Source organism: Myxocyprinus asiaticus, chromosome 6 (genome assembly GCF_019703515.2).
Source record: "Myxocyprinus asiaticus isolate MX2 ecotype Aquarium Trade chromosome 6, UBuf_Myxa_2, whole genome shotgun sequence".
NCBI classification, from domain to species: domain Eukaryota; kingdom Metazoa; phylum Chordata; class Actinopteri; order Cypriniformes; family Catostomidae; genus Myxocyprinus; species Myxocyprinus asiaticus.
The window spans coordinates 9,513,948-9,537,717 of record NC_059349.1 but is presented as its reverse complement, the minus strand read 5'-3'; the positions used below and the strand labels follow the sequence as shown (position 1 = coordinate 9,537,717).

Below are 23,770 nucleotides of genomic sequence, written 5' to 3'. Positions count from 1 at the left end.
AGAGAAAAAAATATATAAAATAATGAACTGATATCTATACACATTAGTCAAAGCAAACAATAATGTATATTTATAATAACATTATTGAAATATAAAACTCATTTGAGCCATACAAACACAAGTCTATACTTGTAGCCTACTCATACACTTACAGAGCAAAAGTTGAGTACACAGCTGTGACTCTGTTGTGATGAAGAGTTTCTCCAATCAGTGGCACCCAATGAGTGTGGAGGGCGGAGGTTCCGCCTCCACTTGCTCACGGGGATTGCGGCTGTTGGCTCGGTCCGTATTATCTCTAGAGAATGCGTGTTTATGAAGTGAATTAACCGGGTTGTCTGAGACAGGAGGGAGATTCCTCATCTCATGAGTGGATCATGACGCATGGGTGACTATAATGTCCAGCGTCGCGGCTCTGAGTGTCTGTGTGTATCGGGACAGGTGTGTTACCTGTGGCTGTGAATGGTGGATAGGGGCAGGGTTGTTTTCTTTCCAGTGCCGTTTCTTCCGGCACGGATCACCAACATGCCGATGAAATGAATCGCATTGTTGTTACTTTTTCACGACTAGACACGCATTTGGATGGTGGAGAGGTGGTGAAAGTGGACCGAGCCGGTGATTTCATTCTACCGATCGATCTTGAACAGTGCGTGACGATTTTTCAATGAGTGAAGACACGCAAACCACACTCTGATCATTGGACATAGCAGCTCTTTTTGGTCGCAATAGCGTTTATTGAGCGAAGATCGTGTGGATCTGACGCATTACCGAACCGGGCTGCAGTATGTGCGAGACGGTGATGGCCGTGTCTCAGCTGGACACCGAGCCTCATCCACCGGAGAACGGCTTCGTCACCCCCGAAACGAATAAATCGCCAGATTTACTGTCGCACACCGACGGCAGCGTTTTGCCCAGTCTGGGCGGCTTTGGGAAATTTCAGAAACAGCTGATCGTCTTAACATGGATACCGGCCCTGTTCATCGGCTTCAGCCAATTTTCGGACAATTTTCTTCTGGCGCAGCCGAACTCGTGCGCACCAGTGAACGCGAATAACAGCGAGCCGTCAGCTCTTATTGCGCACGCCTTAGTAAATAATGGAAGCCACGGCACCGACCGGTCATCGCAGTGCATCTGCATGCAGTCAGGCTTTGAATTGCAAAATAATCTGGAGCAAAACGTTATCACCAAGGTAAGTGTGTGAAGTGATATCCATAATTTCCCCTACAGTTGGCCGATGACCAGAGGTAACCTGCGCGTTTTGGCAGTCAGGCAGTTGCAAGTTCATTTATGTGCATGTATGGCTTAAACGCAGGTCACCTCACACAATCTGTGGGTCCAGTGAGCCTCCACTCTCACTACCATTAATGCATGTGGAAAGGTGAGTTTATATACAAAGCAATGGAGGCCTGCATTACAGTGGGCATTATTGGAAGTGATCAGCAGAGTGCAGACAAGCAGGGAAAGAATGTCATTGCTGACTGAGATGAATACCAGTCATCCCATCAACAGCTATCACAGGGGGATGTCACGGGCTCCCCTCATGCTGACCGGATGACATAACCACATGCCATTTAAAAAGCCTGCAGCACTCTTTAACCACAGTGTCCTCTCCTTGCTCCATTGGCATATCAATGTGTTGTGCAATAAAGAATGTGGGTCAGCAAACTCTAAACTCTTGAGCGGGATACGGAGATAATCTCAAAAAGGCCTGTGGATTTCTCTCATCATATTAGTGTCACATTATATCCTTCCTAGCTAATCTGCATGATCTTGAATCAGAGGCAACTATAGGAAGATTCCTTATTAATAACAGTAATGGGCAACTTCTTGGACAAGGTAGAATCTTTATCATCAAACTTGTAACTCTGAAATCCCCTGATTTCACTGTGCAATGCCTAAATACTCATATTATTATGTTGCAAAGTAGACTGCAATATACACTGCAGAGTAATTCAGTGTGCACGGCTATTTTAGTTGTTATGGTAACCACACAGCTCAGAGTAAATTTGAAAATTACAATACATTTGTTCATGAAACACATTACATCCCTTTGAATTATTTGGTCAGGTCTTTCCATAATTAGATGATTGGAATAGAATGGGGCTGATCAATTTGCGCAGCTGAAAAAGCAAAGATAAGCAAGGATATTGTGGTATTGGAATCCACACCACATCACTTCTCATCAGCCAATGATGCTTTCACCTGCATATACAGTATTTGTGTTTATCCAAGAATTGATAAATTAGCATGTCATATTTTTAATTGCCATGATAATTTTTCGTATATTCTCTTATTTCCATTTTGCCAATTATGGGAAACATACAGTGGCCCCAAAATGTATTTTGACACTTAAAGAATAATTTGTTCAAATATAAAAATTCTGTCATAATTTTCTAACCCTTATATCATTCAAAACGTGGTTGATTTACTTAAGCAGAATACAAAAGGAGATGTTTTAACATTTGCAGTTGTGTTCCACATAAGAAAGAAAGTCATACATACAGATTTGGAATAGTGCCCGAACAATATTTTGGTCGGCCGATATTAGCCTTTCACCGATATATCAGTATCGGCGTATATTATTCCGATATGCGCAGATATGAAAACTTTTTTTCAGAACATATAATGCAGAAAACAATGCTTTGGTGTCATGACGTAGTTTGTCCAGCAGAGAGCGCTCCGAATCCATTGTTTAGAGAGCTGAGCTGACGGTGGCTCTGCAGACAGGGCGGAGTTAAGCAGTGCGGAGTTGAGCGGTGTCTTCGCGGTAAGTTGCTAACTAGTTTGTGAAATACATATGGAAAGTTAATAAACAATGACCCCATCATTTTCCCTTTTCAATATACCTAATATAATGTTAACCCTGTCCCTGACAACCATGTCACTCATGTCTGTTTGCTGTTAGCCATCTATAGTTTGTCAGTGCAGTAAGTAATGTAGCAGATTGAAAGTGAAACAGCAGAGCATCTTTTTGCAGCTCAGCAGACAACGGTGAGGTGGTGGATTGTGTCTGTTGAGTGTTGATTTCACACTACATTGTTACCTAGTTGGTGAGACGCAATGCTGGTCCATCTTTTACTCTCCGTGACAACAAGCTTATAGCTAACTATCTAATCATGTAGCTACATTCATTGCTTGTCAGCTGAGTGGAAGCTAATGTGTAAACATGTATTCACCAAACTGTTTTGTTCAGGATTCACAGTTTGGTACCCCCTTCAACCGAACAATTCCAGTCGTTGCATTTACAAAATGTAATATTTAAAAGTTTCCCCTGAACTTGTATAGCAGAATACGGTGTAACACCACTGCCGCTGTTTATCTCTTGTCTCGGCAGGTGTAAATACTTCTTCTTTTACAACCTGACACTTATTAATGGCAGTATTAAAATAGTCATCATTTGACTGATACTAAACATACAGTACTGATGTTTATTTAGCTATATATTGTATTTTTATTTATTCTTTATTTAAATGGTCAGCAACTGACTGATACTAAACACACAGTACTGATGTTTATTAAGCTATTTAATGTATTTTTATTTATTTATTTTCTCAGTGTTCATTTCTAGAATTGTTTGACAATGTATAATAATAATGTAAAATATTCTTTGATAAAAATATTTAAGAAAGTAGCCTTCTGAGTACTTTTGCATAGTCATATCAGTGCAAAATCGGTGCACAATCCACATAGAAAAGGTCTGTTTTCATTCCAGCTCAGAAATTAACTATATCGGCCACCATATCGGTAATCGGTGAATTTTCCCCTTCTAAAATCGGCATCGGTCTCAAAAATCCCATATCGGTCGGGCTCTAATTTGGAATGACACAAAGAAATTATAATTTGTAAATTATGACAGAATTTTTATTTTTGGGTGAACTATACAGTAGGGATAAGTAAGTCATACTTTATTAATGTTATTGCATTAGATAACAAAATATCAAATCAGGTGTCTTTGTTAGATTTTAAATGACAACGCAATAGATATATATGGTTCTATCTAATAAATGAATTAAGACAAATATTTGGACACTTGTGTTTGCGATCATTAGTGGAACATGTCTGTAGTTAATATGATGAAATACACCAGCTGTGGTTACTCTGCTAGGACACCTGCATGAACTTTAAACTCAAAGTATACTTTGGTCAGTATAGCACACGACACATCTTGTCATTAGCATAGTGCTTGAGCACTGAATGCGGGCAGCCCGATTTTTCTAACCGTGTGTCTTTGCGCAGAATACACCTGAAATTATTTGCACTAATTAGTGGGTCCACAAGGTGGCAACACTCACATTTGAGCCATTGCTGTCACTAAGAAGCATTAGAAGATGTAATTGCTGCTAAAAAACACACTAGACGAATGTGGAAACAACAACAGTGAATGTGCACATCAAGAGCATGTGTGTGAGGAGGTCAGGAGATACCTGCATTTGGATAACTCGAGTCTGAAGGACTTTAAAGGCATCTTTATGAGTCTAAACTTCTGAGGAGAAACAGGCCAGTATCTCTCGCAGCGCACATGCGCCAACCGGCTGCGTATACGCACATGGTCAAATAAAGTATACTTTGAAAGGCTCTCGTTCGACTGTACGCAGACGCTAAGCATTCGTGTCGAAACCGAAGCATACTTGGGGCTTAAAGTCCACATCCATTAATAATCACACTTACACCAGCTAGTTCAAATGCAGTACAAAACGGCTTTGAAAGTGAAATTAATTCTGAGAAAAGCTCTAGCATCATCTGTTTGCAGATGCTGCTTGCTTTGATATTTTGATGTTTATGCTGTGACATTCATGCATTTGAAAGTATCAAGTTAAGTATCCAAATACTTTTTGGGGGCCACTGTAGGGTTATCAACATCACAGTCTGTTTTTAGCACTTCTAGGGATTGTGTGAAAGGTTGACCATGTTTGCAAATTATGGAACCCTGTACTCAATTTTGATCTTTGACAGTTTGAACTCTGACTTCATTACATATTTGCAAGGGATGTCAAATAAATATTTGGAGCATTCGCACAAAATTTGCACAAAAAACACAATGCTAGCAGTACACATACTGTGAAAGTGAATTGTGAAAGATTTGTACCCAAGGCATCTATTTACGCATGACTTTGCTATTATGTCTCAAAGGAAATCTTAAACACATGAGCATGCATCCCACACAAAAACTGTGCCATAATTTTTAGAACTCTGTTGCATTTAGGATGTTGCAGGCAAGTTATGGTCAGTGAAAATATGTGTTGGCTAATTTGCCTTCTCACAGTGCAGCATTGATGATAAATTAAGTAACGTACAGAAGAGGATAGGTGTACTGGTTTGTACATGTTCAGAACAAGGCAAGATTCTGCCTTTTTTGCTTGACATCCTTTCGTATTTTAGATTTCTATTCAAGCTCGAAACCTGTTGAGGGATTGTCAGGAAATTTCTGCGCTCCCATTATCAAGACAATCATTTTCAAGATTGGACAGGAAGGACTGCAAATTTGTATTGCTTCAACTTTGAGCTTCATCCCTTCATATTTATTTAGAAGCAGGATACGCAAGTCCACACCCTTCAAGTATTGTTTTATCTGCAAATCTACTAACATGATGATGCGAAGCTGTTTACCATTCATTTCAGAACTATGGAGAGAATTGTCTATGTATTACAATTGCTCATACTTAGGGTTCGGGATTTGATTGTATTTTTGATTTGTCTGCAGGTGTCCATACAAGCCTGTGGTCAAAACAGAGCATCTGACCGTATGTGAGATGTAACAGCATGCAAACAAATCTAGTATACCTTAGCCTCTCAGTTGTGAAAACCTTGTATTGGATTTACCTAAGACATCTTGCTGCTGGGATCAGTCCTTCAGAAAACTGAACAAAGGGGGATGTTATTGAGCCTGTTTACATGCTGATTACTTTCTAAAATCAGCTTATTAAAAAAGCTGACAAGGCAAGAAATCTGTGTTTACATGACATTTGAAATAATCGCATTATTCTCTACTTTTGATGTCAAACCATGAAGAGACATGCGCTCATTGGATGAGCCGGCAAGAACACCTGGTATGGTGTTTACATGGTGGCAAAATTGGCTTAATGGGCAAAAACTATCAGTGTCGACTGGGTTATTAATAAGCCATTTATGGCCTTGACACTGATAAAGGAGTGCGGTTTATTGCGTTTAATTGACAGCACGCGCTGTCTGCTTTTTAAGCATAATCGGTGTGAGAATGTGCATGTAAATGTGCTCATTGCTCATTTGTTTTGTATTCAATATAATTCAATCCATTTTGAAATCTATAGCACAAAATTGGCAATCTGTTACACTGCAAAATGTGGAAAATCAATCTAAAACCCTTCTAAAAGGAACTGGAATGTAAAGTATCTCCATGGTACTAAAGTATACAGTAGACACTGCATCTGTCAATGCTTCAGTTTCTTGTATTATATCTCATCTTGGTTTACTTAAACCTCCATGAAATCAGGGCCACTGGAAGTGGATTTCATCAAGATCTATTGAGATGAAATTGAGTTTTATTTGAACTTCACCTTTAAAAGAATATGAAATGAAATGGATACTGTGAAAGAGCAAAATGCTCTGAACAAAAATGTTAAATTTAGCTTCATTTCACACGGGACTTGGCCTTAACTGGCCAGTTCTGCCTGACTCCATTGAACATTTCTTGAATGAATAAGTGGAAAATGATAAACAGTAGGTTTATCTCAGTTGTCTCTGCACAGTGTTCAGGAGAAAAGCTGAAATGCATTAATAGACAAAGAAAAATATTTGTCAAATCTGTTCAAGGATAAATGTAGTCCCACTGATTGAGATGGGCAAGTTAGAAAAGTCCCTGGAAAATAGACGTGTTCTTATTCTGGTGTCCTTGGGAAGCTTCAGAAACTAATTTTCCATCGGGAGAGCTTACAGATTTTGAGGACTATAATTGCATTGGAGGCCCCACGGGCTTTTTACTTTAATAAGATGAGGTAAAATGAATAGGAGAACATCATCACTGGGAGATACACAGCCCGAGACTCGTGCACATTATCGTTCGGCCCTAATGTTGCATTCTGATGACAAAGACAGGATTACATCTGAAGGGTTTATATTCAGTGACACAAAGAGTAAATAGGATTAAATTGTGCTCAGAAATGTAGTCTCCTTTATGAACGCTTCTGTTAGACACTTTGAAGATCAAGATAAACAAGCAGATTCATCTTGAGTTACTTTCATTGTCTGTCTTTATCGGTGTACACTAAAAAAATCCTGTTAAATTTACGGTAAAAAACTGGCAGCTGTGTTTGCCAGAAATTCACCATAAAAAATTCGGTAACCACACTTCAGGCTTTACGGCATGTCATTTTGATGCCTGTAATGATATAAACTTAATACTTTAAAAATCTGCTTTTCACTTTATATTGTATTGTTATTCACTGTGGTAATTACTGAAAGGCATATGATGACATGAAGTTCTTCAATAGTGGCCTTTTTAATAGCAATGACCAATAAACGTAGAGACAGTGCTCGATGTAACTCGCACAAACACTTATCATCAGGGTGGCACGTGAAATTAAAATAATGCAATAAACATTAACTTAACTACATGAAATATAACACAGAACACCCCAGTGTAGATAAGTGATATTAAAAATAAGAAGAAACAACTATTCCCATAAAATATAATGAAATGTGATGGGTCACGCAGGGAATTCTGGGAACACCCGGTTATTGTTTTTTACCGAAATTTTTACAGTAATTTACCGTTATAAAGTACATATACTATCTTGTTAAACAAAATATAAATTTTTACTGTTAATTATATGGTAAAATCATAATTTTTACATGTAAAAAAAGGTAATTTTTGCAACGTTTTACCGTAAAATTACATGTATTGTCTTTTTAAATATATTATCATTTTTACTGTATATTTTAAGGTAACTGCCAGTTAACCAATTAATGTTTTATAGTCTTTTACCATTTAAAATTATGGATTTGTTTTTTGTTTTTTTTTACAGTGTAGGGTACAAATAGTTCTATACCTGAAGCTCAGCAGCACATTGTAGCAAATTGTGATACCTGTTAATTTACTGAAATAAATATCTTTTTACAGTTTAATTGTGTTTGTGTTTACTCCATCTTGTCAGGCCTTCAATAACTCAAACTGATACGGACTGAGAAATCAAGATGGTAGCTTTTATTGAATTGAAACCTTGAGTTAACCAAAGATGCTGTCAGTGTGGTGTGGCAGAATCTTGTCATTTCCTATTGTATTAGCAGCTGTTTGATTAAATTAGTCCAAGAGTGGATTAGATTACCAACTTTAGGCAATGAATGAGACTTATGGTCTAACCATAACTTTTATAAGTTCTTCTGCATTGTGTGTGAAAATATACAGTACACTGGTTTGGTCAATGCAAACTAACAGGTTTGGTTAATAATAATAAAAAAAAATTCTAAATTCTGTAAAATTCATATACTGTACATATGTAAAATGTGTAAGAAATACATTTTTTTCATAAAGTAAAAATTGGCTGTTTTAATTATAGTCCCACATGAACTTACAAAATGTATATCAGGGTAAGTTTCTTGCTGGCATGGTGTAGAGTACACTTCTAAGAGCCATGTTATGGTAACTTGATGTTAAATATGAATTTAAATTAATAGGTCTTTCATTAGGCTACTATGAAAATTAATAACTAATACATAATATGCAATAAACTGTTAAGCATTGTAGCTAATATGAGTGTAGTAATGTTCAGGTTAACACGATATATAGCCTACATAAGAATTAATGGTTATTTGTTTTGTTTGTGTACTATAATGTGCTTTTCTGTGTATAGTGAAATAGTTTTCCTACTTAGAAATATACATGTAAATGACTTGATATCACGAGAAAAAGGCACCACCACCAACAGCAGAAAAAGGCACACACAAAAAGACATTTGAAATAATTACGGGACACAATTGTCCAGCATCTGCAAAGAGCATCAAAAACTAGCATGAGTGCAATAACATGCTGTATTTTCACAAAGTTTAATTGCATAAGTTACTTTTAAATGTGTGTGTGTGGTGTGTGTGTATGTGTGTGTGTGTGTGTGTGTGTGTGTGTGTGTGTATATATATATATATATATATATATATATATATATATATATATATATATATACACACACACGTTTAGCAGGGAAATAAATTTACAGCACAAATTATGGTTACTCGAGGGTTGCTTGTGCATAAGCATTAGATGCTGGAAATCTTCCGCCTCTTGCAGAAATGGAAAATATGAGTGGTTAACTAATATCCCATTGCATCTGAAATGAATGTTCTGAATAGAGAATCTCTGTACACTTTTAAAATAATAATAATAAACACTATTCACTCCATGGTGCTGTGGTATCGCATCATTAGAAAAAGTTCCAAGTCAAAAGCCTACTTGTTGTACTGGCGGCCATATGTATCACTTATTTTAGGTGGGCATACGCCGTATGCCCTAGATTACTAGTGAAAAGTTCCGAAACACTTGAGTGAATTCATGTTCCTCGTGGTCTTAAAAGGGTCATGACATGCCTTTTTTTATTATTTGAATATACTCGAGGTTCACTTTTATTGTAAGTTAAGGTTTTTATAAAAAAAAAAAAAAAAAGTCATATATTTGAAAGAAAATGACACTTTTCCACTCACTTCCACTCACTTTCATGACTCTGTCGGAAACATTCAGTTTTGATGCTGCTTCTCCTTTAAGGCTTGGCAGTAAACGACCACTGTTATGATTGGCTCTCTCCTTGCCATTTCACTGCTCGTCACTACTGGACGGGCTTTGAAAGTGGTTAAGGGGAAAGTAGGCGTTGATGTGTTGTTGTGGAGGCGGTCAAATGCGAATGTCTACCACAGTGTGACATCACAATGTGGAGGAAGCAGAAAACAATTTATTTTGGCAGCTTGGTTTTAACAAATGATCTTTTTGCAGTCAGGAGGAAGTTTTGAGTTCTGAAACTTGCAGTATGTTTTAGCGTACAATGACCTCATATGTCAAAAGATCAAGGAAAATTTGATTCCTCGTGTCATGTATTCCAGGTCTTCTGATACCATGTGATTGCTTTGTGTGAGCAACAGATCTACATTTAAGTCTTTATTTAATAATAAGTGTCCTTAGCCGTCATTAGAGTCAGATCCCGGAACACACTCATTTAAACATTTGAAAATTGCCACCTCAACATGCGTTATGACAGCTTTGACATAAGTGATATCAAATGCTTTTGGCTCTTGCATGTTTCACTGATTCAAACCTTCAGTTTCACTCTGTTTGTCACATGCAGAGCTATCGTGTGACTACTTTTATAGTGCTTTTTTATTTTTTTTTAAATAAATTATTTTGACAATCTTTTATCTGCTTGTTATGTCTTTTTAAATGACTGAGAATTGGTTAGGTTTAGGCATAGGGGTTTGGTTAGGAATATCTATATGATACAGAAGAACTTCTCCGGAAGTATATTGAGGCCTTCTCTCTGATATTTCTCTCTCTTTAGTTCTCAGCACCTTGTTGGTGGTCACATGTCTTGATGATTTAAGTGTGCAAAGGGAAAATATTCACAGTGTTTGCATAATCTAGCCATTGAATCATTATAAATAGCTTCTTTAAAACATGTCTATGGATGCTCCTAAGATGTCAGCACACAGTAGATAAAAGCCAGTGCCGTGTCTCTGCCAGGTGCAGGAAGGATGTTTCATTGTGTCTGCAGTGAAGGTGGGCTGTCTAACAATTTCATCTCTCAAACAGAGACAAAAATGCTTTCTTTATTAATATGGTTCAGGAAATAAATAAATGTGTGTTTTGCCTTTCAGTTCTCAGGCACTATTTGAAATCCCCTTAAGTAGGCTAATTATTTTTGATGTTGAAATACTTTCTCCTGTCTGTTTGTGTGCAGAGACAACTATAAGTAAGCCATTTGTAGTTTGACTTCTTGGAGAGTGTAAACACTGGTTTCAAAACATTGCCCCTTTCTTTTGTTCTGACTTAACCAATGGTGTGAGAGCGGGGAGGGACTACCTGTTTGACACCAACCAATGGGATGGCTGGCTTGGAAAATGGCCACTATCTTTGTCTACTATCCATTTGGAAAAATGATAGCATCTTTTTTACACAGTTGTAACTGTTTTGTTTGGTTTCAAAGGTCAACAGCAATTTTCATTTATAGTCACTCCTGATTACATTTGCACTACTGGTTCTATAGACCCTATAACCCTCTTCCCCAACAACAGGCACTGAAAGAAACAAATTTGCCTATATAAGAATATACAACAGATATCAAACCTAAACATGCTCATATTACCATGACCTTGAGTATCTAGCTGAACCAGATCTTAATGCTAGACAAACAAACAGAACCCTACCAAATGTCTCCATTCAGTAAGACCATACAAACTTTTTTCCATTCATATGATCAAAAGCAAAATCAGCATTGTATCTGACATGCATTGAGAATGTTTATTTGAACTAGCAATGGACGCGGAAATGAGCATTTGCTCATACACACACATAGAGTTTGTGTGCTTCCACACACATAGTATTTACCCAGCTGTTCAGCTGGCCAGGTCAGCTCACGGTTCCTCTGTCAGCTGGCGTGAGTTGATCGCCCAGTCAGAATCACAAGATGTTTAGTTACGATTTCCAGTCAGAATCATGAACTGGACTCAAACTGAAAAATACATGGATAACTATATAAAAATGTGTTGTCCAAAACAGTCTGACACAGTTCCCACGGTCTTGGAAACACAACCTGAAAATATCAGTAATAATAATAATAAAGGTAACACTTTACATTAATGTTCTCTTTGTTGAGGGATTATAAATGAGTTCATTAATGACTATAATTTATTTTAAAATGCATTATAAATCATTGATATGCGGTTATAACAACATGCATAAAAGGGGTGAATTTCATGCAATACCTGCCAAATAGTGAGCCATTTTACCTCGCATGTTATAAATGCTTAATGACTCTTATTCAGCATTAGTAAACTTTGAAAATGTACCTTAATGTACAGTGGCATTTTATGTTTTGATTGCTAAAAGTATGAAATGTAATTATTAAGTAAGTTAACATGCAAGTTGAAATGCTGACTATTTGGCAAGTATTGGATGAAAGTTGCTCTTTTTATGCATGTTGATATAAATCATCTATAATGCATTTGTAAACATCTTATTAGTCATTAATGAATCCCTTAATAAACTATTAAGAAAAGGAATATTAATATAAGTGTTACCATAATAATAATAATAATAATAATATGTTAATCTTAATAAAAATAAAATCATGGAAATGAATCGAATCTTAAAAGTCATGGAAATTAATAACATTTTAAAAGTCAGAGAAAAGTCATGTACATTTCTATAGCGAATATACGTTTCTATTTATTTAATATAATATATTACTAAAATATATATTTAGATATTTTAATGGCTATAGATATTGCTCTTGTATAGAAAACTGACTGATATCTGATTTATGAGTGAATGGTTCTTGAAAGATATCAGTCAAACCGATTTACAAATTGGGCTGAATGATTCATATGCAAATGAGCCTGCATTTTTTTTATTTTGATTTATTCTTCTCAAGTGACCATAAACAACTGGAAATGTCATGGAAATGAATCGGTCAAAAAATACAGTCCTGAAATCCAAAAATAAAACAAATAAATAAAATAATAATAATACATTGGGGGAAATTTTTAATTGGTATATCTGCCAACTCAGTGAATGGATTTAATTAGTATTTACTATAATCATTTATGGTCATGTTTACAGTAATTCATCTCACTTAGCAGAATGAATGGTTTCTTATTATTATTACAGCTGGCCTTTGAGCTACTTGGTTTTGTATTTGAGTGAATTTGTGTGTTGAGTGACCTATGACTCCAGCAAGCGTGTTTGCTGAAGGAATAAGATTTGTACTATGCCATAGTAATACACCATTACAAGCACAAGACAGTGGGCCCTTTCTGTCTCTCCCTTGTGTCACAAATACAATTCCCTCTTCACACAATCTCTCTCTCTTTCTCTCTCAGTCTTTTTCTTTCTTTCTCTCGATCTCTCTTCTTCCTTGTTTTGTCTCTGCCACACTCAAGCCGAAACTATGTTCAACAAGTGGGCACATCCCACTTACAGTACAAGGATCTGACTTATCCCCTCATCTTTGTTTTAGTGTTTAGCAATAATAAATAAAGTCTTGTCACCAGGATGTGTTGTGTGTGGGTGCCAGAACGAGCCAGGTAAAACAAATTTAGCGAAAATGTACGTTTATTAACGTGAGAGAACTTTCCATGAGACCATGTTGGATTTATGTCTTCTGTTTTATCGTGTGATTGCTTAGAACAGTTATAGTACACTTACCGGCCACTTTATTAGGTACACCTGTACACCTACTTCTTCATGCGATTATCTAATCAGCCAATCGTGTGGCAGCAGTGTAATGTATAAAATCAGGCTGATATGGGTCAGGAGCTTCAGTTAATGTTCACATCAACCATCAGAATGGGGAAAAAATGTGATCTCAGTGATTTGGACTGTGGCATGATTGTTGGTGCCAGATGGGCTGGTTTGAGTATTTCTGTAACTGCTGATCTCCTGGGATTTTCATGCACAACAGTCTCTAGAATTTACTCAGAATGGTGCCAAAAACAAAAAACATACAGTGAGCGGCAGTTCTGCGGACGGAAATGCTTTGTCGATGAAACAGGTCAACGGAGAATGGCCAGACTGGTTTGAACTGACAGAAAGGCTACGGTAACTCAGATAACTACTCTGTACAATTGTAGTGAGCAGAATAGCATCTCAGAATGCACAACACATCGAACCTTGAGGCGGATGGGCTACAACAGAAGACCATGTTGGGCACTTTATTAGGACCACAGTGTTCTTAATAAAGTTCTCAGTGAAAGTATATACCTCCAAAGATAAACCGCGCAATTTAAGGGATCAATCATGTCCATAGCACGAACAGTGAGTCGTGCTAAAATATAACACTTAATGTATATTTGTTTAATTCTATACGTTTATTAAAATCCCTAACCTAATGAGCACCATTAACTGTGATGCTATTAGTAAGCTATTAGCAGGCACCAGAAATTGTCAATAATCTTTTTTTCCTTAATCACTTCAAAATATATATTTTCCCCCAGTTTTGATGCCTCTTGTATACTTTTACTCCACTGCTAGTTTCATTTTGCTTAAAATTACATGGAAAACCAGTAGTCTTCACTAGCAACTGTTTTGATAATTGGTTAATCTGCTAATTAATTTGATAAAATAGACTAATTTTATTTAGCATTTTATTGAAAACCATGTTATTCCATCTTATTTAATGCTCTCTGTCAAATAAAGTAGAAATTGAAGGCTACAAATCACAACAAGTAAATGTATGCTGTACATACTAAGAAACAAATCGATTTTCATTATTGATTTTTTTATTGATTAGTTATTATTCTTTCATGGGAAGCCCCTTGGAGTACCATGTAAATATCATGGTAGATGAAATATACTGTTTATAAATTTGTTTGGTGTTAGGCCTATAACTATATGATGGCATATGAATGGTATTGATAGTGTTATGGATGGTTTGTATGAGATACTGGAGGTATTTCCCTGTGTTTGCACAGCACCTGTTACTCTGGACCGTTTTATTAGTGACCACATTGAGAAATATGTAAAGCACTGATGGCCAATTTAGCTGAAGACGTTTGGCTGTTGGGGATATTGCATGTGCTATTGCAGTGTTAAAGTTAAAAAAAATGTTTGTGTCATTTTGTTCTTAATAGGGCAAATTTTGTTCTTAAAAGGCACCATAAAAGCATCATAAAAATAGCACATTTGTCTTCTTGGTGGATATTCTGCTATAAATAACTCATTTTGTGTTCTGTGGAAGAAATTCATATGCGTTTTGCAAGACATGAGGGTGGGTGAGTATGATAACAGAATTTTCATTTCTGGGTGAACTGTCTGTGAGACAATGGAGAACTGAAGGTATGATGTGCTGAATTTCAGCCTCCTTATCTTGATCTCACCTGTAATAAAATGTAGCAGCACTCGCTTTTATCACACACATGCACGTGCTCTTTATTTCTCTTTAAGGTTCATTTATTTTTCTCCGTCACAGAGCACGTCTCTCTCACTTCCTCTGCTTTCATTATGTGTCTCTCGCTCTCATTACATACTTTCCTTCCAATTATACTGCAATAAAGGTTGTCGGAGCGACGGCTGCCTTTATATGTGCCGGTGCACACACTGATAGACTGTTGCTAGGCAGTAACTATGCGGCAGTCTCTCTCTCTCTCTTTCTGCTTTTTATTGTCTCACTGTTGCACACGCTATATTATTATGTGTTCCTTCCCTTTTGCCCTGTTCAGATACACCAACAGCTGGTGTGTGTGTTTATGTGTGTAACAGAGTGAAAAGGTGACGGTTTAAGCATACAAGCCCTCATTCATTTATTAGAAAATCCTCATGTGAAGAATCATTCTCTCACTTTACCTTGCTCAAGGTCACAGTGATAGTCTCTTATTTTTTTGTTGTGAACCAATGCCGTTAGACTCTGGCAACACGGATATCCCGATCTCTAATACAAATATTTCCTCAGTACACATGTGAACACATTTGCTTAGAGTTAGCCTGTTTTTAATGTAGTATGCTAAGTTACAGATCAGATCTTACAAACCATATTTCTTACTTTGCAAAAATTTACCATGGTACAGTAACTATAGTTTCCTCCACTTTTTTACTAATAGGATACAAAATATTAATAGGGAAATGAGCTGTTTTATTATACATTTATGTTGGATAAGGTTAAAATGCAGTTTAATATGCAAAGACATTTATAGATAAGCCATTTGTAGGTTCAGTCCCCTGAAAAGTGTTAACACGTGGCACTTTTAAAATATTGCTCTGTTTGTTTGAGCTTCCTTCCATAGAGCACAACAGTCTGGTTCTGGAAGTAAAAATCCCATTCATTTATCCCACAGACGAATTTATTTTTAACAATAACTTATAAACCTTTAAAGACAGAACTACCATGAGCTACGAGGTTGTTCATCAATGGTATATGCTTCCGTTTAATATAACCATCTGCAATATCTCAACTTCATTGTTTAAAAATCTCGTTTGATAGTGGAATTCATGGTAAACAACTACATTACCCATGGTACATCAGAGAAATATCCACCAATCAGAGAACCAGGGCCAACGAAACCCACGAAACATGCCTCTGAGCGACAGCGTGCTCACATGACGCACTGTGAATTACGTAATCAAGTTGGTCTCCTTTCACCCTTAAACTACTTGCACCGATCAGCCACAACATTAAAACCACCTGCCTAATATTGTGTAGGTCCCCCTCTTGCCACCAAAACAGCGCCAATCCGCATCTCAGAATAGCATTCTGAAATCATATTCTTCTCACCACAATTGTACAGAGCAGTTACCTGAGTTACCGTAGCCTTTCTGTCAGTTCAAACCAGTCTGGCCATTCTCTGTTGACCTCTCTCATCAACAAGAGTATTTCTAGTAAATTCTAGAGGCTGTTGTGAGTGAAAATCCCTGGAAATCAGCAGTTATAGGGCCTATATTTGTACATATCGGAATATTTTGCAATAAATGTAAAATTTAACCTAAAATCAATAGTTTTATGTATTCCCGTCGTTTTTTTATTCAGTGACATCATTCGCAATGCTTCATGTGATTGTAGTTTGTTCCCTCATGAAAGACGGTAAGTACACAGCCTTGTATCTTTGTCTGTATGTCTGATTTTTAAATAATTTTTTGCCTCAAATCAAAGTTTGTGATGTTGTGATTCACCTTGGAGCTGGTTGGTTTGGTTCATGGCTCACAACTAATTTATGAAGGATTTTATTAAAAGTCTATGGAAGAAATGAATGGGGAAAAATACTTCCGGAAACCAGACGGCTTAAAAAGTGGGCGGGCACTGTTGCGCTCTATAGACTCGACCAATGGCATGAGTTTGGGGCGAGACTAAAAGTTTGTCCAACCAATGGAAGACAAGGGGGAGTGTTCCAGAAACCTGTTAGAAATCCATTTTTTGCAGTTCCGTTTGGTGACACTAGTGGTGCAGAAATGACATATTTCACCTTTAATTCATTGTATTTGTTATTTGCAATTAAAGGTGCTGTAAACGATTTTAGCAGGTCTGGAATTTCCACAAGCTGATCCCTTGGATTAGCCACACCCCCTTTCTAAAACACTGCACTCCAAAGATACCAAATGAGCTTTATTGAGACATCGAGCAAGTAGGCAGAGCTGCAGGCCGGAGACCTCCAAATGGGGGCGGGATCTTCAAAAGAGGGTTGTGCCAAATCCAAAAGGGGGCGTCACTGCCACTCATGGCTAGTGTTAGGCAATGGGTTAGGTTAGGGGCTCCCTATATCTTTAATGGCGGTTTGGAGCTCCCGCCCCTTTTTGGAGCACTGCCTGCAGCTATATCCTTCTCCTAGAGCAGAAGTGGTTGTCAAAAACAACAGCAGCAAATGGCATAAAAATGGAATTAATCCTCAATAATTCTGCAACTACAGCACTATGAGAACGCGCAAAATGATTGACAGGCAGAAAGTGTCAGAGACCGTGGCCCGCAGACACATTTTTCTTTGCTGTTTACAGTGTCTAGTGCCGTCACAGAGACCGTGCTTACAGCACCTGTTACATTTTTGACTTCTGTATGTAATCCATAAATTATGTTTCTCTTTCAATTACCACAACATATGACCACAGTGAAACAAGCTAAAATATGATGCTTGTGTAAGCAGAGGACATACATGTCATTGCCAGTTAGCATTGTTGTTCTAATGTTGTTAGATCACCGGTTTCTGTGTGGCTGACTAATGTTTGTCTGTGTGGTTGGCAGACAACATCGATACTAAGCGCGAGTGACAGGTGAAGCTTGTGATGTTTGTTGCTCAATTATAACACAAAAGAGGAAGCAATATCCTGTGGTACTGTACAGTAGTTTTTGTTGGTGTCTATGGGATTCCAGGGGAAACCCAGGAAACTTTAGGAAACAGTCTTCCATAAACTCACATTCCTTAATTCAGCTAATAGATTGTGTTTTGTTTCTTTAGAAAAGTAATCTCACTAAGATAAACTCATTGCATCTAACTGAAGACGGAATTATCCTAACTAAACAGCACTTAAGCGCCTGATATTTCAGCACAAAACCCTACATCATTCACTAACGACTCACGATCCAATTTAACCAGGTGATAGCTGCGCTGGTTAAAGGTGCACTCAGTAACTATTTGCTTGTGTTACCTAGGACTTGCAGTGAAACCTAGTGACTTGGATGCAGCATCATTCAAAATTAATAGTTTTCAGCCACAGATGCCATTGTAAAAATTCACTATTCACAGTCAACCATGATTACTTTAATCAGTGAGTTAAAGTTTCAAATATCAGGATTGTTACTGAGATTAAGCGAGTAGTATTTGACTGGTCATGTGATTCTAACATGGCAGCCCCCATGTGTGGACCCTCTCCATGTAGAATAAAACAGCTTTTATAAGGTTACTGATATGACTAGAGTCTTCATTTTAATGTGAGTGCTCATGATTTTATACATATGTTTCAAAATTCCTATTCATTTATTTATGAGTAAAACTTTAATTACTGACTGCACCTTTTATTTGTGTTTTTTCAACCTGGTCTCATGGAATTATGTTACTATTCCTACATTTTAGCCAAAATATTTGTACACGGCTCATTGTACAAATTGTAGCAGTTTCTTGATGAAATGAACACTAGAGGTGGTACAACAGCAAAGACTTTTATTCCCTTTCACACAAATCATGAGAAAAATGGCAGATTACAGTAATAAACACTTTTCATTCTGTTTCACACACAATGCTATCTTATGACATCAAAACTTTTATTATAGTGCATTTACAAGCTTGTTCAAGTGCAATCAAATTGCGCTGTAGCTCAACTGATAGAGTGTTGAGCTTGCGATGCAAAGGACTGGGGTACGAGTCCTGAAGAGCACACAAATTGACTTGTCAAAATTGTCAAAAAAGCACAACAAAATGACATGGTTTTGTTCCCACATTTATTCAGTTATGTTTTGGTTTATTTATTTATTTTTTATTAAAAACCTCATCTGTTTGGGACATTTGTGAACATTTAACTCACTTTTAGAGTCACACAGTGGACATCTCATCTCGGATCTGCAGTGATTCGTGGAACCACGTAATTTTATTTAGCAAAAATGTCACCACATTGTTTTTTAGCACAAACACACCTCCTTTCAATGCAATTTAGGCTTATTATAGATTGTGCAGTAAGCGGTTGGTAAACTGTTTTATTTAAAAAGGTTATTTGTTTTGTATCAATCATGGCAGCAGTAATTCATAAAATTCTATGTCCAGATGCACCGTGGCATGAACGCTCCAGAGCCGATTTAGGTGCCTGGATCATGTTTGTGTTGTGCTTTGTCCAACTATAAAATGTTAATATAAAAGGATATAAAATTACTCTGAGCAAATTGCATTCAGTACAAATAGTTTGAGTGTTTTTGTGCTGTTAAATGATTTGCATAATTCTTTTAGTGAATCAGACACTAAAACACAGACAGCATGTACTAATAAATAACGCTATTCTTGGTGAATTCCCCTCATAAAGTTTTGTCTAAATGTACTTTTCTTGGATATGTGATGTACCACTATCTTTGATCCATTGTTATCTTTTAGTATGCTCTGTTTAAGAAACATTTGTTAAGCATAAAATATTACAGAATGTTTTGGAATTACAACAGAGCATAATTTAGTTAATCATTGTTAACATCACAGTTTTTACTTCTTGCCTTTATCAGTTTAATAAAAAAAAATGCTTGCGTTTAAAGCTGATGTGGTTTCATTTCGTATATTTCTGCAGCGTAATATATTTGTCGGCTGATGTTTCTCTTGATGCGTGAATAAGCAGTGCTGATTAAATAGATTTTGACCTTTGGAGTTGTGCAATGTGGTTCTGGTAGCCAGTGGTTTTTAGATAGAAAAGGGAAATGGTGTTAAACAAGAACAACCTTTTTTCAAAATGCTGCGCCAGCATTTGTGGCAGAATAGATCGTAAAGCCCTGTGATTTTTCAATATGGTGTAGTGTTGAAATGCCCAATATTTCATATCTTAACCCTTAAATGCATGGGTGTTTCGCAAAACTTATAATTATAACATCAGGTCTTTAGCGACACAGCATGTATAGCTATCACATATGGATCTACAAAATGCTCACATAGTGTAAAATTTCCAATGCTCTTTCAGTGCAATTAGAAAATAATATAATATAATAGATTTTGTTATATTTTGATGTCTTAGTTTTCATAAATCAAAGAGATGATGCAACAAATGATAGAATGGGATTAATCACTTTCATACTGAAATTTTATGAGACACAACTGGCTGTCAAACACACATATTTAGCTACACATAACACAACCTACACATATGTATTTTCTCAGTCATTACTGAGTCTAAATAGACATACAACGTACAATTTCAATAGTACACCTAAATGGCAATGGTCATATCATACTGTTCATGTGTTGTACTTGCTTGAGTTTACTTCCACAATGCTTCTTCATCAAATAGCAATGTGAAATGTAAATCAAGCCAATCACTGAAACAACAGCACCACGTTGAGTAACAAATAGCATGTACAGTATGTATGTAAATACCCATATGGGATACTGGCATGTTTGCGCAGAAACCCAACATCATATAGTATTTATTTTTATGAATATAGTACTCACTTGTCTTGTTATAAACAAGGACATAGATATTATGTGATAGTAAACTTATATAGATATGAAATAATATCAAAAATATGATTTTTGGAAGCTCAAATATATATTGCGACTCTATAACACCTCGGGGTCACTAAAGACCTTATACACTGTTGGTAATTAAGCAATTAGAAATGTTTTTCCAATTCTGCCATTTTCTTTAGGAATACTAAAGAGGTGTGGGCATAACTCCAAAAAATGGATGAGGGTGGAATGAGGTCACGGGTCACTAAAGACCCGAAGTATGCATTTAAGGGTTAAATGATGTTGTTTATTTCAATAGTGGCAGAAAAGGTTCAAATAAGTTAATAAATGCTTCAATAATAGGAAAAACTTGTTCTGTTATTGCAGTGGAACCTGGTTTGTGACTCGGCCTGGATCGTTCATATCGCCAAATTCTCCCTGCTGGTGGGCTCCATCTTTGGATACTTGGTGTTGGGAGTTCTGGCTGATTGGTATGTTTTATAATTTTCAATCTTTCTCATACTGTTCATAGAGCTTTTGAATGATTTATAGAGTAACTTTTTATCTGTATAATGCAGCTAAAAGTATACTTCATATTGTAAATTGATAATACAGTATATTTTTGCTACCGGCTCTTTCATACAATGTTTCATTTTGTTTGTCTTTTCAAACATCCAGGTTTGGCCGTCACCCGGTCCTGATCGTGTCTGTCTTCTTCATGTTAGTGTTTGGCATGACAGTGGCCTTCTCTGTCAACGTCCCAATGTTCAGCACCCTGCGCTTCTTTGAGGGGTTTTGCTTAGCAGGGATCACGCTCTCTCTCTATGCTCTGAGTGAGTACACACAGTAATGTGACACTTGAATGCAGTATTGAGAGTATACAGCTGTATTCAGAGCTGTGTAACAAAGAAACTAACCGTGGAAAGAATATCTTCATGTTCATGAGTCATCATCCTTCAGAGTTTGTGTAATATTCCATTATTAGAACTGCAACATTGTCTCTTTTGCTCAAAACCTGAGCAAAAACACCCCACACTTTAGACCAGGTTCTTCAATGCTTTCTTTTGAGAGTGATTAACATATCTCAGCTCTTTCATTAAGCACGTTTACATGCATGATCTTACACCAATTATGATTAATTTGCTGAAAATATGTAAGTTAATGTAAACACCTTTAATGGTTTCCCTTTATCTGGGTAAGGTCATAAACAGATTACGCATAAACCGATCGGTACACATACATTTTTGCCCATTACCCCGATTTGCGTTGCATGTAAACACTTTTACCGGCATTATTACGAGTTTATCTAATGTGCGCACATTTTGTGTGCACGACTGTTTACGTTTTTATGTCAAAAGCAGAAAATAACCCGATGATTCTAATTCACGTAAACACAGTTTTCTTACATTATCAGATTTTTGTTATCAGTGTATTGGTGTGCATGTAAACGTGCTCATTGACGTCTTACAAAACTAAACACCCTTAATACTGTGTGTTCATTAACTTTAAAGCTGAAATATGTAACTTTCTCAGTGTTAAGATACTTTCTCCAATCCCAACTTAATATGCAGAGACAACCATAACTAAGCCATTCGTAGGTTGAATTTCTCGAAAACTGTAAACATTGTCTCTGTTGCGCTATAAAAATTCCTGTTTGTTTTGATCGACCCGTCCAGCCTGACACAACTACATTGGCTCAACCAATGGCATGAGTTGGGGGCAGTGTTGGGTGTGTCCAGTTCCAGAGTAATCAGTAACTGTAATCTAATTACTTTAAGTCAGAAAGTAGTGTAACTGATTACATTTTAAATTCTTGTAATCAGATTACAGTTACTGACTTTAATTAAAAGTAATACTTGCACTAAAGTAATATGTATAATACATTTAAAATATGAATTTGTACATCTGTAAGCGTTTCTGTGATAGCTGAAGAGTGTGCGACAATGAATTAGGAGGAAATATAGACGTTTTGAATGAGCGGAAAACCAAAAGCTTTTCTAGTATAAGTGATTAAGAAAGTAACTTAAAAGGAAAATAATTAGTAATGTGATTACTTTTTAGATTCAGTAATCAGTAAAGTAATCAGATTACATTTAAAAATAAGTATTAAGTAAATTGTAGTGGATTACTTATTTTGAGTAACTTACCCAACACTGGATCGAGTATCGATCAACAGCAGACAAGAGGTGTATTCAGAAAGCTGTTTGAAAACAATGTTTATATTTGCAATGTTGTTCGGTGGCACTAGTTGCTCAGGAATTACACACTTCAGTTTTAATACATGGGTAATAAAGCAGAGTGCATTTGAACTCACCACTGAATTTTCTGCATTCTCCTGTATCAAACAGTGCGGAGATCTCATCAGAATTGGAGGGCTGCATAAAAACTACTGACAGGACAGAATTGGCCCACGGACAGCTAGCTAATAAAACATGCTTTAAATAATTGCATCCCATGTGTTTGCAATCGATTCATGAAAAATAAAGCATTAGGCAAGAAGTAGTCTATAGTTGTAGTTTATGTGAAATAACTCCGAAAACAAAACAGAATATACAGTTCTGCTTGTGGAAATCAAGTTAACTTCCCACTAACTGCCTCAAAAAAAAAAATGTTGAAAATCTGTCAAAGATTTGACCAACCTCTTTGGCAAATCCAGTGATTCATTCTTCAAAAGCGCTTATTGTGTCAACCTGGCACCTTGTTAACTTAACATTGCTTCCTGGACACCATATGGAAGTTGTGTAGAGCCAGCCAATTGGATTAGAGCTTGCCAGATCGAGAAAGTGCTTTCCAGTTTTGTGTGCAGTATACATCAGATGGTCAGTCTGAGACTAGGCAAGATGGTTCCCCATGCACTGGTGTCTGTTTTTAGCTACAAGCTTGACCCTCTTTGTCTTTTTACTGCGGCAACAAAGTACTACAAATGGCCCGAGCTGTTCTTTTTAAAATGTGGGTCATGTTTTGGAACTGAGAAAAAGGGTCAGGGTGTTATGTG

At 36.7% G+C, this 23,770-nt stretch overlaps 1 protein-coding gene across 3 annotated transcripts in view; it reads left to right on the top strand.

Moving 5' to 3' along the window:
- Positions 1–267: 267 nt before the first annotated feature.
- Positions 268–23,770, top strand: part of LOC127441936 (solute carrier family 22 member 23-like) — a 62,791-nt gene continuing 39,288 nt past the window's right edge. For 2 of the 3 annotated variants that reach the window (XM_051699524.1, XM_051699523.1), the window contains exons 1-3: positions 268–1,186; positions 21,163–21,266; positions 21,454–21,608. In XM_051699524.1, coding sequence (XP_051555484.1) covers positions 782–1,186; positions 21,163–21,266; positions 21,454–21,608 — 664 coding nt within the window. In that variant the 5' untranslated portion in view covers positions 268–781. Of the gene's footprint in view, positions 1,187–14,830; positions 15,002–21,162; positions 21,267–21,453; positions 21,609–23,770 lie in introns of those variants that run through there. The other variant, XM_051699525.1, reaches the window with a different exon arrangement.